General features: G+C 35.0%; 3 protein-coding genes and 2 non-coding genes across 7 annotated transcripts; 1 reads left to right on the forward strand and 4 right to left on the reverse strand.

Annotated features, from left to right (window-relative positions):
• Positions 1-777: 777 nt before the first annotated feature.
• Positions 778-13,016, reverse strand: LOC149728840 (uncharacterized). Of its 3 annotated transcripts, XM_089889308.1 has the most exons (15): positions 12,919-13,016; positions 7,334-7,464; positions 6,937-7,132; positions 6,328-6,449; positions 5,875-6,047; positions 5,339-5,584; positions 5,038-5,192; positions 4,498-4,683; positions 3,847-4,035; positions 3,317-3,490; positions 2,672-2,789; positions 2,312-2,488; positions 1,981-2,119; positions 1,598-1,737; positions 778-1,210 (listed from the first exon to the last, which is right to left on the reverse strand). In XM_089889308.1, exons 2-15 carry the CDS (start codon positions 7,399-7,401, stop codon positions 1,086-1,088), a joined length of 2,208 nt encoding a protein of 735 aa, XP_089745434.1. In that variant the 5' UTR covers positions 7,402-7,464; positions 12,919-13,016; the 3' UTR covers positions 778-1,085. The 3 variants fall into 3 exon arrangements, with proteins under 3 accessions (XP_089745434.1, XP_089745435.1, XP_089745433.1); XM_089889309.1 differs by lacking the exon at positions 7,334-7,464 and having other exon boundaries at positions 12,919-13,005; XM_089889307.1 differs by lacking the exon at positions 12,919-13,016 and having other exon boundaries at positions 7,334-8,131.
• Positions 12,545-14,159, forward strand: LOC149728841 (uncharacterized). The gene is made up of 3 exons (XM_089889314.1): positions 12,545-12,704; positions 12,953-13,075; positions 13,506-14,159. Exons 1-3 carry the CDS (start codon positions 12,636-12,638, stop codon positions 13,638-13,640), a joined length of 327 nt encoding a protein of 108 aa, XP_089745440.1. The 5' UTR covers positions 12,545-12,635; the 3' UTR covers positions 13,641-14,159.
• A 410-nt stretch (positions 14,160-14,569) lies between these two features.
• Trnak-cuu (transfer RNA lysine (anticodon CUU)) lies at positions 14,570-14,642 on the reverse strand. Its single transcript has one exon. It is a non-coding gene; the product is annotated as a tRNA-Lys (tRNA).
• A 6-nt stretch (positions 14,643-14,648) lies between these two features.
• Positions 14,649-14,731, reverse strand: Trnal-cag (transfer RNA leucine (anticodon CAG)). The gene has a single exon. It is a non-coding gene; the product is annotated as a tRNA-Leu (tRNA).
• A 111-nt stretch (positions 14,732-14,842) lies between these two features.
• Positions 14,843-20,879, reverse strand: LOC149728844 (G protein-coupled receptor family C group 5 member B-like). The gene is made up of 7 exons (XM_089889313.1): positions 20,545-20,879; positions 19,494-19,706; positions 18,904-19,129; positions 17,741-17,887; positions 17,317-17,509; positions 15,656-15,779; positions 14,843-15,405 (listed from the first exon to the last, which is right to left on the reverse strand). Exons 1-7 carry the CDS (start codon positions 20,712-20,714, stop codon positions 15,327-15,329), a joined length of 1,152 nt encoding a protein of 383 aa, XP_089745439.1. The 5' UTR covers positions 20,715-20,879; the 3' UTR covers positions 14,843-15,326.
• Positions 20,880-21,799: the final 920 nt, after the last annotated feature.

Here is a 21,799-nt window from a genome sequence, read left to right on the forward strand (position 1 = left end):
ATCTACAAAAAATAATAAGTATTTTTATATCTTATAGCAGTAATAAGTGATATACACACTATAGTTACCTTTATTAACAGAGTCCGTATATACGATCATATGTTCACAAACTTTTACTGCCTAATAACACTTAACTAATCTAAATTTAAATCCCATATCTGGTACAGAACTAACATCATCGAAACTACCACGTATACTGTAAACCTTCTGTAGAATGGTTGTGTTTGTAAGCGAGAAATAATCAGGAAAAAGCGAGGGTAATCAACGCTGATTACGAAATGCATTAGAATTTCTAGTGTTGCCAGAACTTTTCTCTTTGCACGCTGGGAACAACAACTATATGGCCCGGAAACACTGTTTCAAAGGTTACATTAGGTTGGGTATCTATATAATATACAACGTTTTTGCTTTGAGAAAATCCAATTTTCTATATTCGGTCATGTGCGAAGAAGAAAGTTACTTTGTAAGGTATTTTGAAGTTAAATTTAAAGTGGAACTCGAAAGTCATCAATATTTGTAAATCTTCGCAATGGGTTTAAAAACTGTATAGCTTTTCTCAATGAAAGACATACGTTTTATAATAGGCTATATAAGTTAAAATAAAGCGATATAACATTAGGGCAACAAATTACTATACACACTGCAATATTTTTCACAAAGAATTAGCCTTAGTATTTTGCTATACTGGATTATTATTCATTCTCTAATCGTTACAATGTAACCACATTCTGTCAACACGTTACCATATCTCGTGTTTGTAATAAACAAAACAACAAATGAAAGCCTACAGAAAGACGTTTATTAAATAAAGAAAAGTTGCGCTACAAGAAATTTAGAGTAGAGGGAAAAGTGCCAAAAATAGGATCTAAGCGCCTATCGCTATGAAATAGCCAGAGAGCTGGTCATGCCTATTTGGTTCAGATGCCGCGACATATTTGGCATACTACATTACACACATTAGGAGCAGAATATTTTACAAATTAAAAGAAGGCTATGGATTTTGGAACTTACAGTTTCAAACAACAGTTTCTATTATAACTACAGAATATATAGAGCTATGAAGCAAAATACAAAGGGTTTGCTTTTTAAATGCAAACGTCGGTGTCGGTGTTGGTGCTGTCCACTATTTTTGATTTCTTCCAAATCGTGTATTGGTGTTGCCATATTAGTTGAGCGGCTTTCCATTCGTGTAGTCCAGGTCCAGACGTATCTAAAGGTATATACACAGCATGGTTAACGGCTGATATATATATTCTGTGAAAAATTACTTGAAGCAGCCAGGTTCTATTGAATGAATGAATGAATGAAACTTATTTTTCCTCGCGTGGCCGATAAAGACAGTCATTTTAACAAAGGTGTTCTGTTTCACACACCTCATGCCAGTTTTCGAGTTACTACGTATGTAACTTATGATAATTTTTGTGGAATTTGTTAATGTGATGGCCGACAATTTAGATAACTCATAAGCAACCATTGGATTAAATTAATTGCTGATGGAGATCTTCCTTGAAGACATACACGCCCACAATGGTTTAGCAGTAATTATTAATACGCTGTGCTAAAAACACAATATTACATAATGTACAATTCCACTTACAGTGCCCATCAACACAGTACGGCAAACTGCAGCCATCTAATAAGTTAAAACGTTTTAGCTGACCAGCGTTCTTGCAAGTTACAGTGATTTGCATACACGGAGCGCTCGGTTGTGGTGGGCCAACCCCTGCCACGTTTTGCCTACAATTTAAATAAATGCATGAATAAAAAGAAAACTTTAGTCTAAAAAAAAGGTAATAAATTTAAAGCTACTTTTAGAGTAAGACGGGACACTTTTAGCATATAATATCCTAATATCCTAATCGTGTAAACAATTAACAACGACTGGTAGGAGTCGTGAGGATACGGTTTTATTATTTTTTAAATGTTCTTTATTTATTTCCCATCTTACCCCACAGTATACCATATAATATGATAAATTACCTCCATTCTTCAAATACTGGGTACCACACATGATGTACTTCTAATATCCACTTAATAAACTGACATGTGTTGTCTGACTCCAACACAGATCGACACTCGGTTTTTGTGACAGCCGGACAGCTGATGGTTTGGGTAGTAACTGCATATTATATACGATTAGTAAATAAGCCATATATATAAAGATATAAAAAAATCATTGCTGTAAAAAAAATAAAAAAATAAAATGTAAAAGAAATAAACAAAATCAATTTTCAGAAGAAATTATAAAAAAAACACCAAAAGAGTATAAAATATTTTTTCAAACTGAAAATGTAATTACAAAAACACAAACCATTTTCCGGGGTGAAACTTGGCTGGTTACAAAGCGAACCGTTACAGCATGTTGATTTTTCACAACTCTTAACTTTGTATCCTTTAAATACGCTATCAACTGCTAAACAATGGTTCGACCCGCATTGATCCGCGTCCATACACCCGCATAGAGCTCTCGGAACAGCTGGGCCGCTATCTAAAATAATATATATGCCATTTTTATGGTGATGTTTTATTTAGTTTTGTTGGGTAAGATTGGATAGTTTTATCACACAATATCCTACATTGTCTGATTGTGTTTTAAAAAATTTACAACGCTGTTTTTTGTATAAAAAAATCATGGTTTGCTAGGAAATAAATTAAAGTTAAAAATTCTTACCTCGTGAAACAGTACCATAATAAATACCACATATTTGCTTTGGACCGCATTGGAAGGGTTCCAAACCGCTGGAGTCTTTAGAAGAAGCCAAGCCGTATAAGCATTTTGGCCCAGGCGTCTAATTGTGCATAAGATAAGTTTAATTTATTTTTTCAAATACAGTAACGATAGTCAAATTTATTAGAACAGTGAAAAGAAGGGAATTAGCAACAGCACGTTAAATATAAAAGTATTAATATATTTTTACGGAAGTTACTGAATTACCATAATGAATAAATGAATGGTCGAAACTTATTTATCCTAGCGTGACAGGGCAACGACAGTCCTTATAACACTGATGGTGTCCTGTTCCATACACCTCGTGCTCGCTTTAGAGTTACCAGGCCTGTTACTTTATAGATATAGTAGGGTGGGGGAACATGGGACACCTTTTTAATATATTTTCTCGTCCCATTTAGCAGTATAAACCAAGAACACTCAAAGAATTATAAAACTACATTCTCAAGATTTCCATATAGACCATTGTTAATTGTTTAAAACACAATCAAGATATTTGGATATTGTTTGCTAAAGTTGTCCCATCTTTCCCCACCCTAATGTAAATATTTTTATGTATATTATTCTTTTAAAGTAATCAATAATTACCGGTAAAACAGGTTCGTCTGTAGTTACTGACGTCACATCCAAGTCGAAGTCTTTTTTCCCAGTATTTTTTACGGAAATGAAGACGGCCATTCTGTCCTTTAATTTTCCGCACCCAATCCCAGGGCTACCACTTCCTCTTAGAAGCTGGGCGTTCAGGTAGACAGTGACTGTTCCCTGGTTTATAAGAATTGTTAAAAAACAATTGAAACAAGTTTACTTGCATAGTTTTTAACAGTAAGCTAGCTTGTATAAAAAAGCACACTCACTATAGCAAAAATTTAAAAATGATTTTTGTAGCCCAATGCAAGTACATACATAAATGCTATAAAACACATAAAAAATAATTATATTGATTAATTGATAAATATTTAAAAAGCATACTCGCTGGCATACATTTATACGGTAAAAAGGCGGAAATGTTACTATAAAATTTATTAATTAATATTTAATATTAATATTTTAAAAGAAAATTCACTAGCATGCATTAATAGTATTAAACTACATATTTGTTTTTGTAGTTCTAAATATACCTCAGTTATTGGGAACCCAACATCGTGTAATGCAGCGTTTGGGGTCGCCACTTTGCCGCAAACGTAAACCATTCCCTGAGCTCCAGGTGGAGTTCGGAAAATCATTTTAATTGATCCTCTTGATGGAAAACTGAACTTGGAAAAATGCCGCTGTCCCGATTGTACAGGCACAGAAACACCACCGTTATTCTGTGTGAGTAAAATACATGTTTTAGAAGTATATGTTATATTTCAAATGTACGAATGAATGTAATGAAAGAATGAATGTAATTTACTTTATCTTCGCGTGGCCGGAACACGACCGTCGTTATGACACGGGTTTAACACCTCGTGCCATCTTATCAGTTACCATGTATGTTACTTTGTAGGTGATTATTTTTTTTGATTTTTTTCACTTTTTTATGCATGGCTTATAATTTGGACAATCCATTAGTGACCACTGGGTTGGAACAATTGCCGTTAATTGTCTTGACCAAGGACACATACGCGCACAACTGTAGCAGCGTCGAGCCTTGAACCCATTACCTCTGGGTTACAGTCAGCTAGGCGCGCTAACCACTACGCCACGGCGCCGGAGAAAGTAACTTGCATTATCCTCGCGTGGCCAGAAAGAGGTAATCTTTATAACACAGCTGTTTCATGCACACATACCGGTATAATTGCAGTTGCAAAACAGCCTTCCGCTAAAAGTCGCTCTCTCAAGACGCCCAAAACGTCAAAGCCACTTAGCCCGAATGCATATCTGCTGCTTGGTTCGCTCGCTATTTCCCTGATTTCAGCCATATCTATTCCACCGCCAATACCAACACCAAAGACGGTTATACCGTGAGATTTAACCTGTAAGAACATTAATATCAATTCTGCATCTAATTAAATACTAGGCCTAGGATGTCACTACAACAAAGACAATTCTTAAGGATATAAAGAACGTTGTTTTTTAATAAAAATAAGAAAAGGGACGATTAGGAAATATAGCATATTTCATGTGTATATACTACTGGCCTTTTAGAACTTAGTAACAGCAGCCGTCTTATATAACTAAATGTACTGTATGTTGCTACGAAATATGTACAAACAAAAATCAAGCCCTAAACAACCAATTGTTTAATAAAATATATATATTTCGCCTAAATGGCATCGTCAGTCTCTTTTTCAAATAGAATCAATATTCTACCAGTTTGTTATACTTACAGCGGCAGCTGGCAAAGTCACGTTGTCCATACTTTTCCCATCGGTCAAAACAACAAGAAACCTTGGCACGCCCTCCGAGGCAGGCCTTGCCCCATTTGGTGCCAAAAATCCGTTTTTCAGGAGGTCATTCAATGCCAAACCGGTCATGGTGCCGCCTTACAACAGAAAAAAAGTGGGCAGTCTTACTCTGTGGTTTGTGAGTTAAAAAACACACTTATTTACTTCCAGTCTTAAACCGTGTAACCACCGGATCGGAGGCAGGCGCGCGAATCATTTTCTATATGATTCAAATTAAACCTACCTCTCGGGTATTTGGCACGAAGGATCTGTTTCTCAATTGCCTGGAAAGACATTTGTTGATTGAAACGGCTGTGTATTTCAGATCTTGATGCATAGACTGAAAATCCAACACGGGTGTCGTGAGGTCCGATCTTGAATGCTTTAACCAAGTTGACGAGAAAATGCAAGCTCGTGTTAAAGTCGCGGCTGCCGACACTTCCACTACCGTCAAGGACAAACCAGATGTCAAGTTTATGATGTCCACAAGCTGTGGAAATGAATGAATGAATGAATGAATGAATGAATGAATGAATGAATGTTACTAGTTTATCCTCGCGTGGCGGAAAATGATAGTCGTTATAACAAGAATGTTCTGTTTGAATTAATGTTACTTATTTATCCTCTCGTAATGGCGGGTAAACGAACGTCTTCATAACACGAGTGTTCTGTTTCACACACAACGTGCCCGCTTACGTGTTAGTTACCACTTGTGTAACTTAGTGTGTAATTAATAAAATTCATGTTATGAGATTAGGTTTTTATTACAATATCCATTACATGTGCTATTCGTAGTTTTCGAAGCAAACTCCATAAACTTGGAGGCGTTGCCACCGGGATGGTACACCGTACTCCACCATCTAGCTTGTTGGGAAATCGTTAAAGGGATGCCAGAAGATCCCAAATGCTGTTGGATAAAGATACGAGCGGCGAAGGCGGAACGAATTGGAGAACTGTGTGACATATTTGTGTGTGTGAGTAATTTTGAACCAGGATTCATTTTTTGAGGCACTAATAGTTAGGCTGTGGCAAGATGGTACATGATTTGCATTTTGTGGTAAAAATAAATTTACAGAATTATATGTCTGTATTCACACCACTCAAAATGAGCGTTATTAATTGTTACAAACCAAGATTAGAAAACGTTGGATATTGCACTAACGGTAACCATCTTACCCAACAGTATTAAAAATGTGCGCGGTTATATACGGACCCAGAAACTTTATATATTACCTGAAATCTGAGTTTGAAAAATCAGTATTCGGTTGACCCAAAACACAGTTAGCTCTGGTTATAAGCTGTTGTACCTCTGAACTGAGTTTTCCACGTAAAGTTGACTTTATATGAGGAGATATCTAAAACAACGTAAAATTTAGAAAAAAGAGTATAAACGAAAATAAAGTTTTATTAAGTGTTCAGTTTTGCGACTTAAGATATTAAATAAAAAGGAAAAAACGATTTTTACTATTTGCAGAGATTATACTCAAAAGTCGTAGAGTTGGGTGGGGAAAGATGGGACACATTTTTATTCTAATTTGTCGTCCCATTTGGTAGTAAACAAAGAAAACTCAAAGTATTATAAAACCGTATCTTTGAAACTTCAATAGACCCCTGTTAATTGTTTAAAAAACGATCAGGATATTTGGATATTATGTGCTAAAGGTGTCCCATCTTCCCCCACCCTACTATACCTCTTTTTTGGTACTCGATGTTTGCATAATAATAACATAACATACCATTTGATTTATTTATTCGAGTATACAGTATTGAACGTAAGATTAAATAAAATAACAAACGGAAAGGAATTATCAGCAAAACAGAAAAATATACAAATGTTAATACCTGCCAAATGCCACCGGCCGAGAGATTGTTTTTTTCTCCCAAATTTGATTCCACCCACGCGATTCTGGACATCAGATTAAAATCGTTTTCGAATCCGCGAACCAAATCTAATTTCTGCATGGCGGCGCTGACAACTACCTTACCCTTGGAGCCTGGGATCAAAGTCAGATCGACCGGGGAACTGGTGTCAACTTTTCTGTAAGGAAAAAAACGGTTTTACGAAGTTTAAAAAAAAATTAAACAGAACGTAACGTGACATGCCGTGGCATACCAGATAATTCGTAATCGTGTACGGGTGAATGAAGCAGAACAAAACGAATTAAAAACTATCCATGCCAAATGTCTAATGTATAAGAAGGCGGATGCGTAATTTTAGTTTGGCTAAACATTTACTTACACAAACTTTTGTCCATTGGAACTTAGCACTGTCGCAAGAAAAGAGAGAATCAAAACCAACAATTTCATAGCGAACCTGAAGCTCTCAATTTATACCAATATTCGTTTGACTCTGCCGCAGTATAAAATTTCCTATTGCAAAAAAGTATAGTACTGTGGGGTAAGATGAGTTTGCCGTTAGCGCATAGTATCTCATATTTCCTAATTGTGTTTTTAACAATTAATACGTTTTTTTTTTTATAATTCTGCAAAACTTTTGGTTTACTACCAAATGAGACGATAAAATAGAATACGGACCATTTTACCTCAGCCTATACCATTACCGTATAACGCGCAATCAAAGTGTCATAAATACACGCATGGAACTTATAAAAACGTATTTTTCTGACTGTTTACAAAGGGATAAGAAGACCCTATACTGCTAAGGTGGAAAACTATATGTGCATAAACTTTCGCGACTAGTTTCATCGAAACCAGTTGCGACTTTTATACTGAAAAAACCAGCTCTTTCGTGGTGTGATATTTTTTTCTCATTCTAATTACTTTTATATTGTTATGCCATGGTCTCTATGTACTGACATATAATATACCGCCTTTTTCGTTTGTTGTAATAACCGCTTATTAGGACAGATAATGTCATGGGAATCTTTCGCGCTTTTGCGAAATAAAGGCGTATAAGATTGCGGGTCTGTCGCACAATACATTTCGTCATATACGGTGATCGCATTGGTTTAAAATGGCAGCTTAAAGGCAATTGCCAACAGTCCAAAAAATATAACACATTTATACTTTAATTTTTTAAAAGATAAAATACATTTAATTTTCGTTTCTAAAAGCTAAAATGTATTATTTGAAACCTAAGAAGTTGCAGTACCGTTTACCTACTAAAGTATTGTGTATATATACCCTGTATGTAAACAATAAATTGAAAGTTGAAACCTTTTATTAAGTAACAACAGATTGTACTTCGGCACTTTTGTTATATTTTATCATAAACGTTAATGTTTTCCCAAGGTTTAAATCAGTGTTTAATTTGAAACCGGGTATTACACCAGTTTATAATATTTGAACAATTATTTGTTATGGGAACAGGTTTGTTTTGGCGCAAACATAGTATTAAACTCATTGAGTACATACGTGTCATTGGGCAAAACACTTAACATCCATTGCTTTAACCCAGTGCTGGTCACCAATAGGGTGTTTTAATTGCTAGCCGTACAAAAAAAAAACAGTTACCCGCAGTTACATATATGGTAACTCGCGTTAAGCATGCGGTTTCCCTTTATTTTTTGCTGCGGTATAAGAAGTACAATTGATAACAAAGATATTCATATTATATTATGTATATGTAGATTAAGGGTGAATTTTTAGCAACATATAGCCTCTATTTACGCCTTGCAGATTACCAGATACTGCGTAATGATTGCGCACCGACGCGTGGCGTACCTTGACGTATGCTCTGACGCACATTGTCAATAATTTGGACCGAAAAGCTTTTTTTGTACAGATTTTGAATTGCCTGACGTACTTCTATAATATGTGTTTTCGGGTTCGCCTTTCGTAATAACCACATTTATGTGTAAGGTACTATTCGGGTAGATTAAATAAATTGCCATTCGTTCTTTCGTAACTGTTGTTTTTTCCTATCAATTTTATGTTGGGTATTTCATTATGAGATTAATACAGATATAGGGCACGAAATATACATCAGAATCTGCCTACACAGACTTAAATATGTGTATGTTCTCACGCAAACTTGGATTTGATTTTTATTGCGAAATGTTTCGGCGTAAATCCATTTTTGTAAATCACGTTTTCCTGCAAATGCGGTCAACGATTCGTTAACAGCATTAAAACAATAATATGCTAGTTATAGTATATGCATAAATGCCAAACATAAAAAATAAACAATTACTTAGGGCAGTTTTGCTCTAGATTGAATACCTTAATACGTACAGCAGGGTGGGTAAGATGGGTTTCAATTTTTTATTGTCCTTTTTGTAGTAAACAAAAATACATAACTATATAACCGTAGCCTCATAATTGCGTTCTTAATTGTTGAAAATACAATAAAATATAGGTTGTAGGTACGAGGTACTAATAACTTCTTATCTTAGCCCACACTATATAAAACAGGCCGAATAAAAACTAAGAAAACCGGTTAATTCGGAGTTATAATATTTTCATTTTGTGCTGTAATTACTTTGATCTTCGATCTATAAGTAGCGAAATTTCCCTATACGCCCACAATATATTGATAACGGAAATGAGCCTATAACACTGAATCCATCTTACGGAGGAATATTACGGTACACGAACTTTCAATAGGTAACTTTAAAGCGGGTGGAAAATATGATTAGTTTCTGACGTCAACCGCAGACGCCAGCCCTATACCACATCAAGCATATATCTACGTGGTAGCATTGTTGCTTTTGCGACCAGAACAACACGTTTGGATATAGCAAAAACCCGAAATTTTCGGCAGCCATTATTGTGACTTGTATAAAAGAGACTTTTACTCCAGGCTTAGTTATGTTCACAATTTTACTTTTTTTAATAATTAAACTAAGTTTAAAGAATAAGAAAGTTGAACATGTTACTCCTTCTGTCATTTTTTTGTGATTCCATCTTTTCAATTATACAATATAAGATGGGACACCTTTAGCACATAATTTTCAAATATCCTGATCGTGTTTTAAACAAATAACAACGGTCTATCGGAGTCGTAAGCATACGGTTTTATAATTTTTAAAATGTTCTTTGTTTAATATTAAATTAATATATATATTTGTTTAATATTAGACAAAAAATAGTACGAAAAGATGTCCCATTTTACCCCAACCTACTATATTTGTATGGCCAATTAAGCGTACATGAGTTTTTTAAACTACAGACTACGCGACGCCAAATACCGATATAACACTACCTGTCAACACGTAGCATTGTAGGTGGTCCAGATGAAGTGATGTCATTTATTATAAAACTATATTTCTAAACCGCGTATTGGAATATTTATTGGATTTCAATTCGATGAATTGAACATACATTAACTTTTATACGCGTGTATGTAATTGGTAGCTCGCCATAAACTCACCACTAGATATACTGATATAAATATGCAGTAACTTGTTTACCATCAATTGAAATCTGTAAAAACAATCGTTTATATTTTGGAATTTGGCCAGAATCTAAATTTTATACGCATTTATAATATGTGCTTTTGCGTAAACACAATTGTTAAAATGCGTGGATTTGATTTTATGTTTGAGTTTGGAGGTGGAGACGACCCTAAGGGGAGAAGATATATGACACATTTTCAATATACTTTTTCATCTCATTCGGTAGTAAACAAAGAACATTCAAAAAAGTATATAACCGTATTCTTACGAGTTCTACTGACCGTTGTTTAAGACACGATAAGAATATTTCAATTTTTTGTGCCAAGATGTCCCATTTCACCCCACAGAACTATGTCGTCAGTGAGTGTTACTCTCAAGCGTATATAAGAAATTAGGAATTCTCGCAGCACGGTTCACTTGCTATGTCACAACAGTATGACCAACAAATATGTACAATTATACGTACACCCTTTTAAACAGTATTTTGCTTGTTGCAAAGAAAATATGTTTTTGCATATTACCTTTAACCCTTTTAGTTAAACTTTTACTTAATGCGGAAAAGTGATCGACAAATATAGGTGCGTGGGTTTAAAAAATGCGGGGATTTTGGGAACATTTCAGGGATCATTTCGCTTGCATGCTGGTTGTCGTCAGCGGAAAAAATACTGTTTTTTTTCATTCTGAAAAATGCATGTATTTCAGGTCAGACTCGTCATAGAATTAAAAGCAAGGTAAGGGGATATCGCGTGCAGTGAAGGTGGAACGGTAGTTCATTTCGGAAAGAAAACAACTCGACATACCTTTGATTAGCACCCCCGTGACTGAGTAAACCCATAACTGTAAACAAGCCCACATTGTCAGTAATATTTGAATAAGGGAGATTACGACCACTCTTTCTAATATATCTCCGTAATTTGGCAAACTGTGCAAAAAGTCTAAATACATTTTTTATGACAATGAGCGTAAATTTCTTTTTGTTAAAATAAAATATTAAATAAATATGACCATTTTAATATTTGTTCAATTGGTATAAATTTTCCAAAAACAAAAAGCGCCACTTATTTTGTGTAATTACTTATTTTATATTTTGTCATGGTAATAATATTATACATATTTAATTCGATATTTATTTCACTTTTTAATTTGGTAATCAATTTATCTTTTAATTGAAACTTTATAAAATACTTCCTAAATCAAAGTTGAATTAGCAGTTTATTTTCGTTTTTCTACGTAGTAATTTTCATAATATTATACACGACACCGTTTTTGGTATTTTAATTAATTCACCCAAAATATCTCGTTATTAATTCACCCAAAGTACCGTTAGTGTTAGTCTGTGTAGTTCAATACGAGAAGAAAAAGTTTAACATTTTAACATGTAGATCTACAGCGCCACCGTGTGTTTGAAAGAATGTATATATGAATTTTACCTATCCTAGCATTGCGGGGAAACGACAGTCGTTGGAACACGGGTGTTCATTTTTGCACACCTCTCATATATTGTGCAGCTATGTTTGTAAAGTTGAATGCATTTCGACTGTATGGCGTATATTAGTGTAGCGTTGATAAAAACAGCTCACCTGCAGATTTCAAAAAAGTTCTGTAACTTTTCTTGGTATTGTGGTTGGTATATATGATACAGCGTTTTACGGTTTGATCGGTTGGTCTTAATAATTGTGTATTCAGTTTAATCCGTTTCAATCGCAAGTTCTAACGTTAATAATGTAAGCTCCATTCTTTAATTGAAACTTGTACTAAAACATTTTAAAATTACAAATACATATTTTTTTAAAACGTTTACTCATGATTGTATAAATACATTCACGAAATTCTATTGATGAATATTTCTCTACATATTTTCCTATTCTAGGATCAAATCTATTGATCTAAAATTTGTACGGAAACACTGCAATAATTTCTGGCAGAATGATGCATTTGTTTTGGTCATGTGACTGTGATGTTTTGCTATACGATGGGCGTACTGGAATATTTTAAAAACCATTTATATATTTAATTGCACACATTTTTTTAGAGCATACTTAACACTGTAACAACCTAAATGTTTTAAACACGAAAAGTTATTTTAAAGGCACTATACAATAAAAGTACAAACAGTTTAGTATCTTATATTTTACAGCCTTAGATTTGATTATTAAACCAAGGTGTTATATATACATTGACAACATGGCAGGCTTGCTTAAATCAATAACTGATGATAAAGCATTGGAAAATAACATGGAGTTATTGCAGCAGGTATAAGGAGCGTATTGTATTGCCTAAAAGTAGCACCTTAAACCACTTAGCACTAGCAGCGAGCACACTGAAAAGTTTGCATACTTTAATTTTAAATGACTTTGGTAAAGTATTGTAACTTCTTTACCTTCGCAACAACAGTCGTAATACCATTTGTGTACTGTCTTATACACCTTGGGTCTGCTTAGGATTTGGTATAACACTAACAACTTACCTACAGCAGCATACATTTTTTTCCTTCTCATTAGATTGCACTGAGAGCCTCACTCCAGGATGAAGGCCATTCAATTTATCGCATGATCGCAACTGCACGGATTGGAAACGAATTGTATCAACGAGTTACTGGTAAACGTAAGATTATGGAATACAAAGTAAGTCTGTTAAATGAATAAGTGTAACTTATTTATCTTGTGCAGTTGGGTAACAACAGTTATCATAACATAGATGTTCTGTTTCTTTCACTGAGTGCCCGCTAATAATTTACCTCCGACAGTCGTATATAATTCTATTATTTTAGAAGGACATTTACAATTTATGTATAGCTAAGAAAGACAACCCATAAGTCCATAAGGAACCACTGGGTTGGAACAATTGTTTTTAAGTTTCTTGCCGAATGACATTGACCCACAATGGTACCAGCGATCCTAAAAAGTAAAAACCATTATAAAAACACAATTTAATTTATTTACCTACTAATTTATATTAGAGAATCTAATGTTATGATACAATAATAATCTAATGTTATGATACAATAATAGGTCAAAATTAATAGAAGTTTTACCTAACTACACTTTGTTACAGAAACAATGTATAGCTAACATCACAGCGTTTATACAAAACAACCCAAAAGCTTCAAACAACGTTCTAAAACAAGAAGTTGAGAATCAGATAGCCATATTTGCTATTAATGTTTCTACCATTTCAGTTTTAGGTTGAAATATATGGTTTTGTAATTCTTAATGATGGAAATTAACCTTTTACCGAAATATGCATTACAACTATTGAATAAAGGGCTTTGTGTATATTGTTATTGCATGGTGAACTTGAAATACATATAGTAACATTAAGATATAGATATTCAGTTTTTATAACTTTGGTATAGGGCATACTATCGATTGTTATATAAATTTACTTTTAATTTAACAAACATTTAACAGATTGCATTTATACATGCTTTATACTCTATTTTACATTTATACTAATAAACATTTATACAAATATTATATGCTATATTATACATCATACATATTAATAAAACTGCACTATGTTATGAAAAAAAATCTGGATTTTATCATCCATTTTACACATGTCAGCGAAAAATCATTTAATAAAGATTTGTTTTATTCATAACATATTTTGCTCTTTACATCAAGGCCCCCATTAGTAGATACTTTTATGTTTTACTTTTAACACTGCTTGTTGTTGTGAAATACATTATTAAACATTGGCACTGTTCTGGTGTGTACATTTTTCAGTGAAAGCGTCGTATACTGTCGTTAGCAGCCAGGCGAGCATAAACAAGTTTAATACATTTACAACCAAATGCAGTGTATTCAAAAACACAGCTACAGTTATAATAAGATTTTTTACAAAATATGATTCTTAATGATACTGTAGAGACCGTGTTTTGCATAATACAATCTAACCAAAGATTGGTTTTAATCTCTTTGATCTAACCAAATACAGTACAAACAAAACGTTTGAAAATAGTATAAAAGAACTTACCGTTAAACTTTGAGGGTGTACTGTCCGGCTGCTGTAACTTTACGTTTCAGTAGACGAATACGGGAAGAAGTTTGCGTATTTCAGCTTATGCTAAAAGAAAGCTTTGACAATTGTAAACTAAAGACAAAAGCCAAAAGCCTCGCCCAACGTGGGGCTCGAACCCACGACCGTTGGATTAAGAGTCCAACGCTCTACCGACTGAGCTAGCCGGGCAAGTAGTGACAGGAGCGGGATTCGAACCCGCGCCTCCAGGGGAGACTGCGACCTGAACGCAGCGCCTTAGACCACTCGGCCATCCTGCCTACGACGAATCGCTGCTGAAATCGCTATCTAATCAAGAGCGCATACGTTTCTCTAGGGCACGTTTTGTCTTCGGGTTGAAAATAATGGTTTACCGAATTTCGACTAATGTATTTTGTCACATGTTATTTATTGCAAAATTACATAAAATACAATAGCATCTTGGCAAGCAAAGTAATATATGTATAATACAATAATACAAGTTTTAATGGAAAATCATTAAAAATTAGGCGCATTCACGCTAGCGTCATTATATGCTTGTGTAGTTATTGTTTACCACTGTAATACAATTAACCCAAAACAACCTGTGCTGAAATCTTTTATAAAATGCAAAGTAAAGAAAGAAAATAACTGAAAACAAAGTTTATACCATCGTGATACCAATTTCTCAATTTCAACAACGAAAACAAAAATTGCATTTTCCTATAGGAATACATACCAATACACGATTGTTAATTTGGCAAAACTGCATTGAAAGGTTGTAATATGGGTTGAATCACGCCTTTTTCATGTAAACTCTAAAAACGCGTGATTCTGCGCCTTGTATTAAAGTCGGAGGCGTATGGTTGGTCAATCATAAACCACACGCTCGCCTTATCAGTAGCGACCGCGTACAACATCTTCTTCGTTTAAAACTAATGAAGGATTAGTTCTACCCCCCGTTGGTGGACGGACTCTGTAAACAGCTTTGGGTAACGCGTGTTTAAAATATTGGTAAACCAAAATAAATGTGGTAGGGTGGGAAAATGGGACACCTTTAGCATAGCACATAATATGCAAATATCTTGCATCGCTTTTATTGTTCAAAACGCAAACAGGAAATATCTCATCTCACCCCACACTACCCTTTTGCAGACAAGACAATATATTCTAAACACAGTCTGCAGGTACCAGGCCACGCATAGTTTACCAAAGAATTAACACACCTGTCGACTCTGTAATTCATTCCGTTTCGCTTGGTTGGGACAGGTTTTGTATCGGACAGTGGGCTCATTACCACTACGTTCTGTTCCTGAGTTCGGAAACTCCTAGGCCGTTCAAAATCATCAACTAAAAGTAAAGACAGAAAAGTTGAATGTATAATGTTACTTATTTATCATCGCGTGGGGTAGTTATCGTAGTCACAGGTGTTCTGTTTTACATTCTACGTGCCCGCGAGTTACTACGTATGTAAATTTGTGGGTGATTAATTTTTCGCCTATTTTTAGTGTATGGGTGGCACTTTAGACAACCCATAGGGGACCACTGGGTTGAAGCAATTGCCACTAAGTGTCTTGCCCAAGGCTACATATGTCTGAAATGTTACCAGCGTCGAGCCTCGAACCCGCCAAAATTATAGACTTACAACAGATCTAAAACAAAACTCTCAAGACATACCCGTACCCACTTAAGTTACAAGCGCACAGCAGTATTAAGTCAACTGTGACGTAACATGACAGCCGCGGTGTGCCAAGCGAAGCGTAGTATCAACCCTGACTTTTGAGCATGTGCATTGGAGTGTAAAAAACTACGAGGTATTATTATTGCTTTTAAATCTTTAACTTTGATTTAGAGTTTGATATCCTTTTTAATAATCCCGGCATACTGAGAGAAAATGTATTGAAAGCATTGTGTTATAAAAACACTAGGTAATTTTGCTTTTTGATACAAATCAAAGAGGACACCGTTTTTATAATTTGCTCTCGCGCAGTATGTCACCAAGCAGCAATTCAAATTCTATTGTGACGTAATACAGCAGTAAACCCTTGATTTTTCGAAAGAAAAGATTCTGGTCGAGAGAAAATCGAAAAGCCTTTATTATAAAGCACTTTAGAAGCGCAGTCAGGCACGAATTGTAGTGTAACAACATGTGGTATAACGAAACCCCAAATCAGTCTATTTTATCACAATATTGTTCTGCTTGCGTATACAAATACTATATGCGTGGTTTTAAACGAATGTCCAATACGCGTTGGTCAAGATATTTACATAGAAATGTTTGTTGGTCGTAAACATGTCGTAAATATCTATTAAAATGGGCTATAATACGAAAAGCCTGTTTTAATGTTTATTCCTAAACGTCAGGAAAACAATGTTTACATGGGTCTATTTGTACAGCCTAACTTAGTTAATCGTATATACTCTGGTGGGGTAAGTTAGTTTATGTTTTTATTGCTCTTATCGCCCCATTTAGTAGTAAACAAAGAATATTTACAGGATTGTATAGCAATACTTTAAAAAAGCGTAATTCATTGCTAAAGTTACGTTTAGGAAATATGGATATTATGTTCCAACGATATCCGTCTTACCCCACAATACTATATACGTCATCGCTTTATTCTCCTTTGGTACGTCACAGGAAGGTTACTTTTTAACCAAATTAGGACAAATTTAAAGGGAGTATATTTTAATGTATGGTAATCCTGTATTCCTGATCGTGTTTTGACCAATCAACAAAGTATTTTTAACAATTAGGTTATTTGATATTTTAAATATTCTTTGTTTACTACTAAATGGGGCGATAAGAGCAATAAAAACATAAACTACCAAATGGAACGAAAATTAAGAGTGAAACATGTCCCATCTTACCCCAACTTTGTTAACTTACTTCCTCCGAATGATCCACTCATATGATCAGTAGTTGGCAGTGTAGAATGTGAAGTAGCTTTTTCATACGAACCCCGGTTATGACTGTGCAGGTCGCTCATATGAAAATCGTGATTACGATCACTGTATATTCTTCTCATGGTGTGAACGATTGGTGAAAAAATAACGATCAAAACGAAAAGACCGCTTACCACCTAAACAAAATAATTTCTTACCAAGCTTTAAATGGTGCAAATATTACATTAAAAATTATTCGTTTTGGGCCTCTCGAGTTGTTTATGGTACAGCAATTCAGTAATTACGACAATACATATACAAGACGATTATTTAATATTTTTGCATTGAGAAACATTATAGTAAATATACGCGTTTTTATACGTTTTTCTTTTGTTTTTTTTAGTAAAATCGTATTTTCCATGCTTTACCATAAACATTGCAGTAGTAGGGTCTGACCAGTCCGTTGCGTGTCCAAGTTTTTCGTTGCCGTAACATAACATGGCCGCCCAGGCAGCGGAAAGAAGAATGAGCACGATTGACGTCACTAAACAGCTTATGACGAAACCGGATAACCTCTGGAAAGAAATTAGTAATCAAGGCTAATAGAGCTATTATGAATTAGTTCATTCAATGCGGCTTTAACACAATAGAGCATTTGTAATGGAAATATTGAATTGGCTTTTAAACACCACAGCATTGTATACAGTCGAGTTTAAAACGTAAGTATCAACAATTTAACATGGTTCACCAACTATCGTGCTCGAAGTCCAACTAATGGTGTAGTCAAAATATATATATGACAGAAAGAACGTAACTGATTTATCTTCGCGCGGCGGGATACGACAGTCTTTTTATCACGGGGGTTTTGGGGCCAGAATTTTCCTACTATAAGGGTAGGAAAAGTAAGAGTGTATAGAAAGTTTACTGTGTTTCCGTCTAAATTTAAAGTCATCACTTTAAAAATGGTAGGATATGACAGTAGTCAATAAACAACATGTTTTTATTTATACGATCAGTTCATCTATATTCTCTGTTGGGTACATGCAGTATAGCGGGAATTCGTCAATAAATAATTAATGTTCGAATTTCTTGGTAATTTAATGCAAGTCCCACGAAGCCAGCTATTCCACTACAGCAGCAGAAATTAAATTTAATCGACCAACGATATAAAAAAACTGCAGCGCCCTAGCATAATTTATAACTTTATTTTTTAAAGTTTTTGCATAAGGTGCTTTGGTTACTCAAACATGTATGTGTGGACACACAAAAAATAAATTCGTTTTTTTTCTGAGCTATATCACATGTTTGAGTAACCAAAGTAAATGAGGGTGAGGGTGGAGTAAAACGAGACCTGTTTTAATTCTATTTTCACGTTCCATTTGGTAGAAAGCGAAGAATATTACAGAACTATACAATCGTAACCCTTACGCCTCTCAAATAGCGTTGTTCATTGTTCAAAACATGGCCAAGAAAAATGGGATTTAGGCCCCGACAGTATACATCTTACTCCGCAGTATCATACTGCATATTTTTTCTATCATGTGCTATATTTGTATGGTAAAAGAGAGTATATATGAACTTAGTAAAATACCTTCCTAGTAGATACGTCGTGGTCCCTTTTACAACACGCCACCAACGTGCTAAGAAAGAACAGAATCAAAATAAACCCGTTGTACGAAGCAGAGTACACCAAATCTCTTTCTTGTACCTCGCATCTACCGTTTGCGAGTACAGGCTGTTTCAAAATGTTCCATTCGGCTAAAATGATCGCCTCGACAAGCATTAGACATGCAGCTGAAACGGCCAAAAGCCCACACCTGTGTTTTAGAAAGTACTTTCATTTAAATGAACGTTTTAATGAAATATGAGGTAACTACTAAAGTAACTACGCACAGATCACGTTTACCTATGCCGGGGAGAAATTACAGTTTACTAATCATCTATATGTGACGTCACAAATGCCCTTGTGAATATGAATAACGAGAATGGTATTAGTCGGCCCTATAGCTTTGTCTTTACAAGTATGCGATCGATCTGACAAGTTCCAGACGTTTTTCTATTTCGAGCTAGTGCGCGGATAAGAACGCATGTTAGACTAAAATCTCGGAAACCCCAAGACGGTGGTAAAACAAAGCCCAACCAAATTCATTGTATTCTTCTAATGTTATTATTTGTTCTTACCTTAGCTCGTCTAGATACGACATTCTCCATGTTCGTGTAATACCCACAAACAGTGGGGCTACCACCACTACACCAGCCATACCAAACCCAATACGTCTTAGGTAACAAACAATAACTGAAGGCTTCACTACAAAAGCTATGGAAAAAGCAAAAAGTAGAAACACCCCCAACAGAACGAAGTACAGCAGCGTAGAGTAGCGATGACGTTGGTGCCTGTGACGTAATAATATACAATTAGGTTTACAAGATTTGCGTGTTAATAGAATTTATCATTTGAACGTATGCAGCAGCATAAAATAATAATGGTTTATATGTGTTTTTATCTACAGTATGTTGGTGTGGGATGGTCCAAGTTTTTGTTCCCTTTTTCGTAGCAAAAAATAAATTTTACAGAATCATATAACGTTGTTTTCACGACTCTAAAAGAGTATTGAAATTTGATAACGCCATGAATAGAAAATATGAGATATTATGTGCTAATCCATCTTGCCCCACAGTGCTATATATATATGTTCGAAGAAGTTCTGAATGACCGAGCATACAAGTATGTACTCGGGAAAACACTAATTAATATGTTACTAGCTAAATCAATTGTACAAGTAACTGCTCGAGCGCAATTAATCGGTTAGATCCGCTTAATTTCTTCGCGAGATTACCGCACGAGTGGGTCAAAATAAAGACGGCTGATTTGCTCGACTTCGAGCCTCTATCGAACAGACATAATTGGTTTTTGCTACAAGAAAAATAGTTTCAGGCATTTTAACCGATGGCTGTTTTTCGAGCGCTCGCAAAGCTAAACAAGTTTATTTTTTCGTTTTAAATCTTCAAACGTCTTTCAAGAGAAGTAATAAGCGTCATGGTAATAAGCAAACTCCGGCCTACATCCCAGGTCCCCTGGCGTGCCGTGCCGTGCCATAGGACCTAACGTAATGGTGATAAGGCTTGTGGAACAAAACACACGATACTCCTCTAAACACATGCATATACATTATGCCTAGTAGCAGCAGTAACAAAATATATGATGTACACACATAAGCAAAACTTGTCATACCTGACGTAGCGTTTCAGATTAACAGAAAACACAACTGTAAAAACGAACGTAAGAACTAGGCCCAACGCAGCAAGACCAGTTACAATTATTCCCCATATAGCGTCCAAGTCACATAAGTTTGTAAAATCTTCTTTAATATTTCCGCAGCCTCTAACAGTAGTATTGTCCATTTCGCTGCTGTATATTTACGCAGCTACTTAAAATTCTACTCTCGGCAATAAAAGACTGAACTTTTCTTGGGATTATAAAACTGTCGGCGCCACTCGAAACAATTTACTGAATCTCAGAGCACTGAAGACAACAAAAGCGTGAAGCGAACTGACGTCTCCGTTACGGCGATGCCGAAATGACGTCATGTAATCGAAAGAAAAAAAGCTCGGCCAGTGTTTCCATTTTTTTAGAAAAAATATTTATCTCCGGTAATCATAAAAATGTGAATATATCGCGAGTGTTATCTGATTGTAAATTTGTTTTTATTTAATATTAGGAAACACTGTAGTTCGCCTTAGGCAAGTGGGATTCGTTGTAAGAACACCTATCGTAGTCGCGGAACTGTTTATAAACACACACATAGCGGAACAACTGTCGAGAAATTTCTTTTGTAACTACAATGAATGGTACGACAACTTTTACATGTAATACACTATCTTAAACTTCATATACACGAAAAAATTTCAAAGAAACAATTTTCTATATTACAATAGTAATTTTACGTTTATAGGTGTGTGTTCTTGGTCATTTTTGTCGATAATGCAAATGTGTTACTGTGGCTATGTAGTAGCATGAAAAGTGGTTAAATGAAATAAGTGTAACATAACACGCGAACGAATGTTGTACCGCAAGTGTATATGTCATATCGCGTATGAAATCATACACGGTTAAATATTTAAACGTACGTGTGCTGAGGTCCTTTGCCACAAGAAGAGTAAAACCTGTTTTGAACAACATTTCAATAGAATTATACGCCAGAAAAATATATTGCTTTTGGTCGCTTTAGTCAATACATTTAAATGTCAAATGCATAGTTGTTTGGGTCAAGATGAGATACCTTCAGCATATATTATCTTCCTCACTTTGTGCTGTACAATTACCAATTTTAAAGGAGAGGGGTTATACAGTTGTTTTAGTTAAGTATTCTTTGTTTGCTACTAAACGGAGAAAAGCAAGAAAAACTGAAAACATGAACCACCTTACCTTAACCTACCATGACAGCAAAGCTGCAAGATTTACGATTGACATATTTTTACAACTCCGT

This window comes from Ciona robusta, chromosome 11 (assembly GCF_009617815.1).
Source record: "Ciona robusta chromosome 11, ASM961781v2".
NCBI lineage: Eukaryota > Metazoa > Chordata > Ascidiacea > Phlebobranchia > Cionidae > Ciona > Ciona robusta.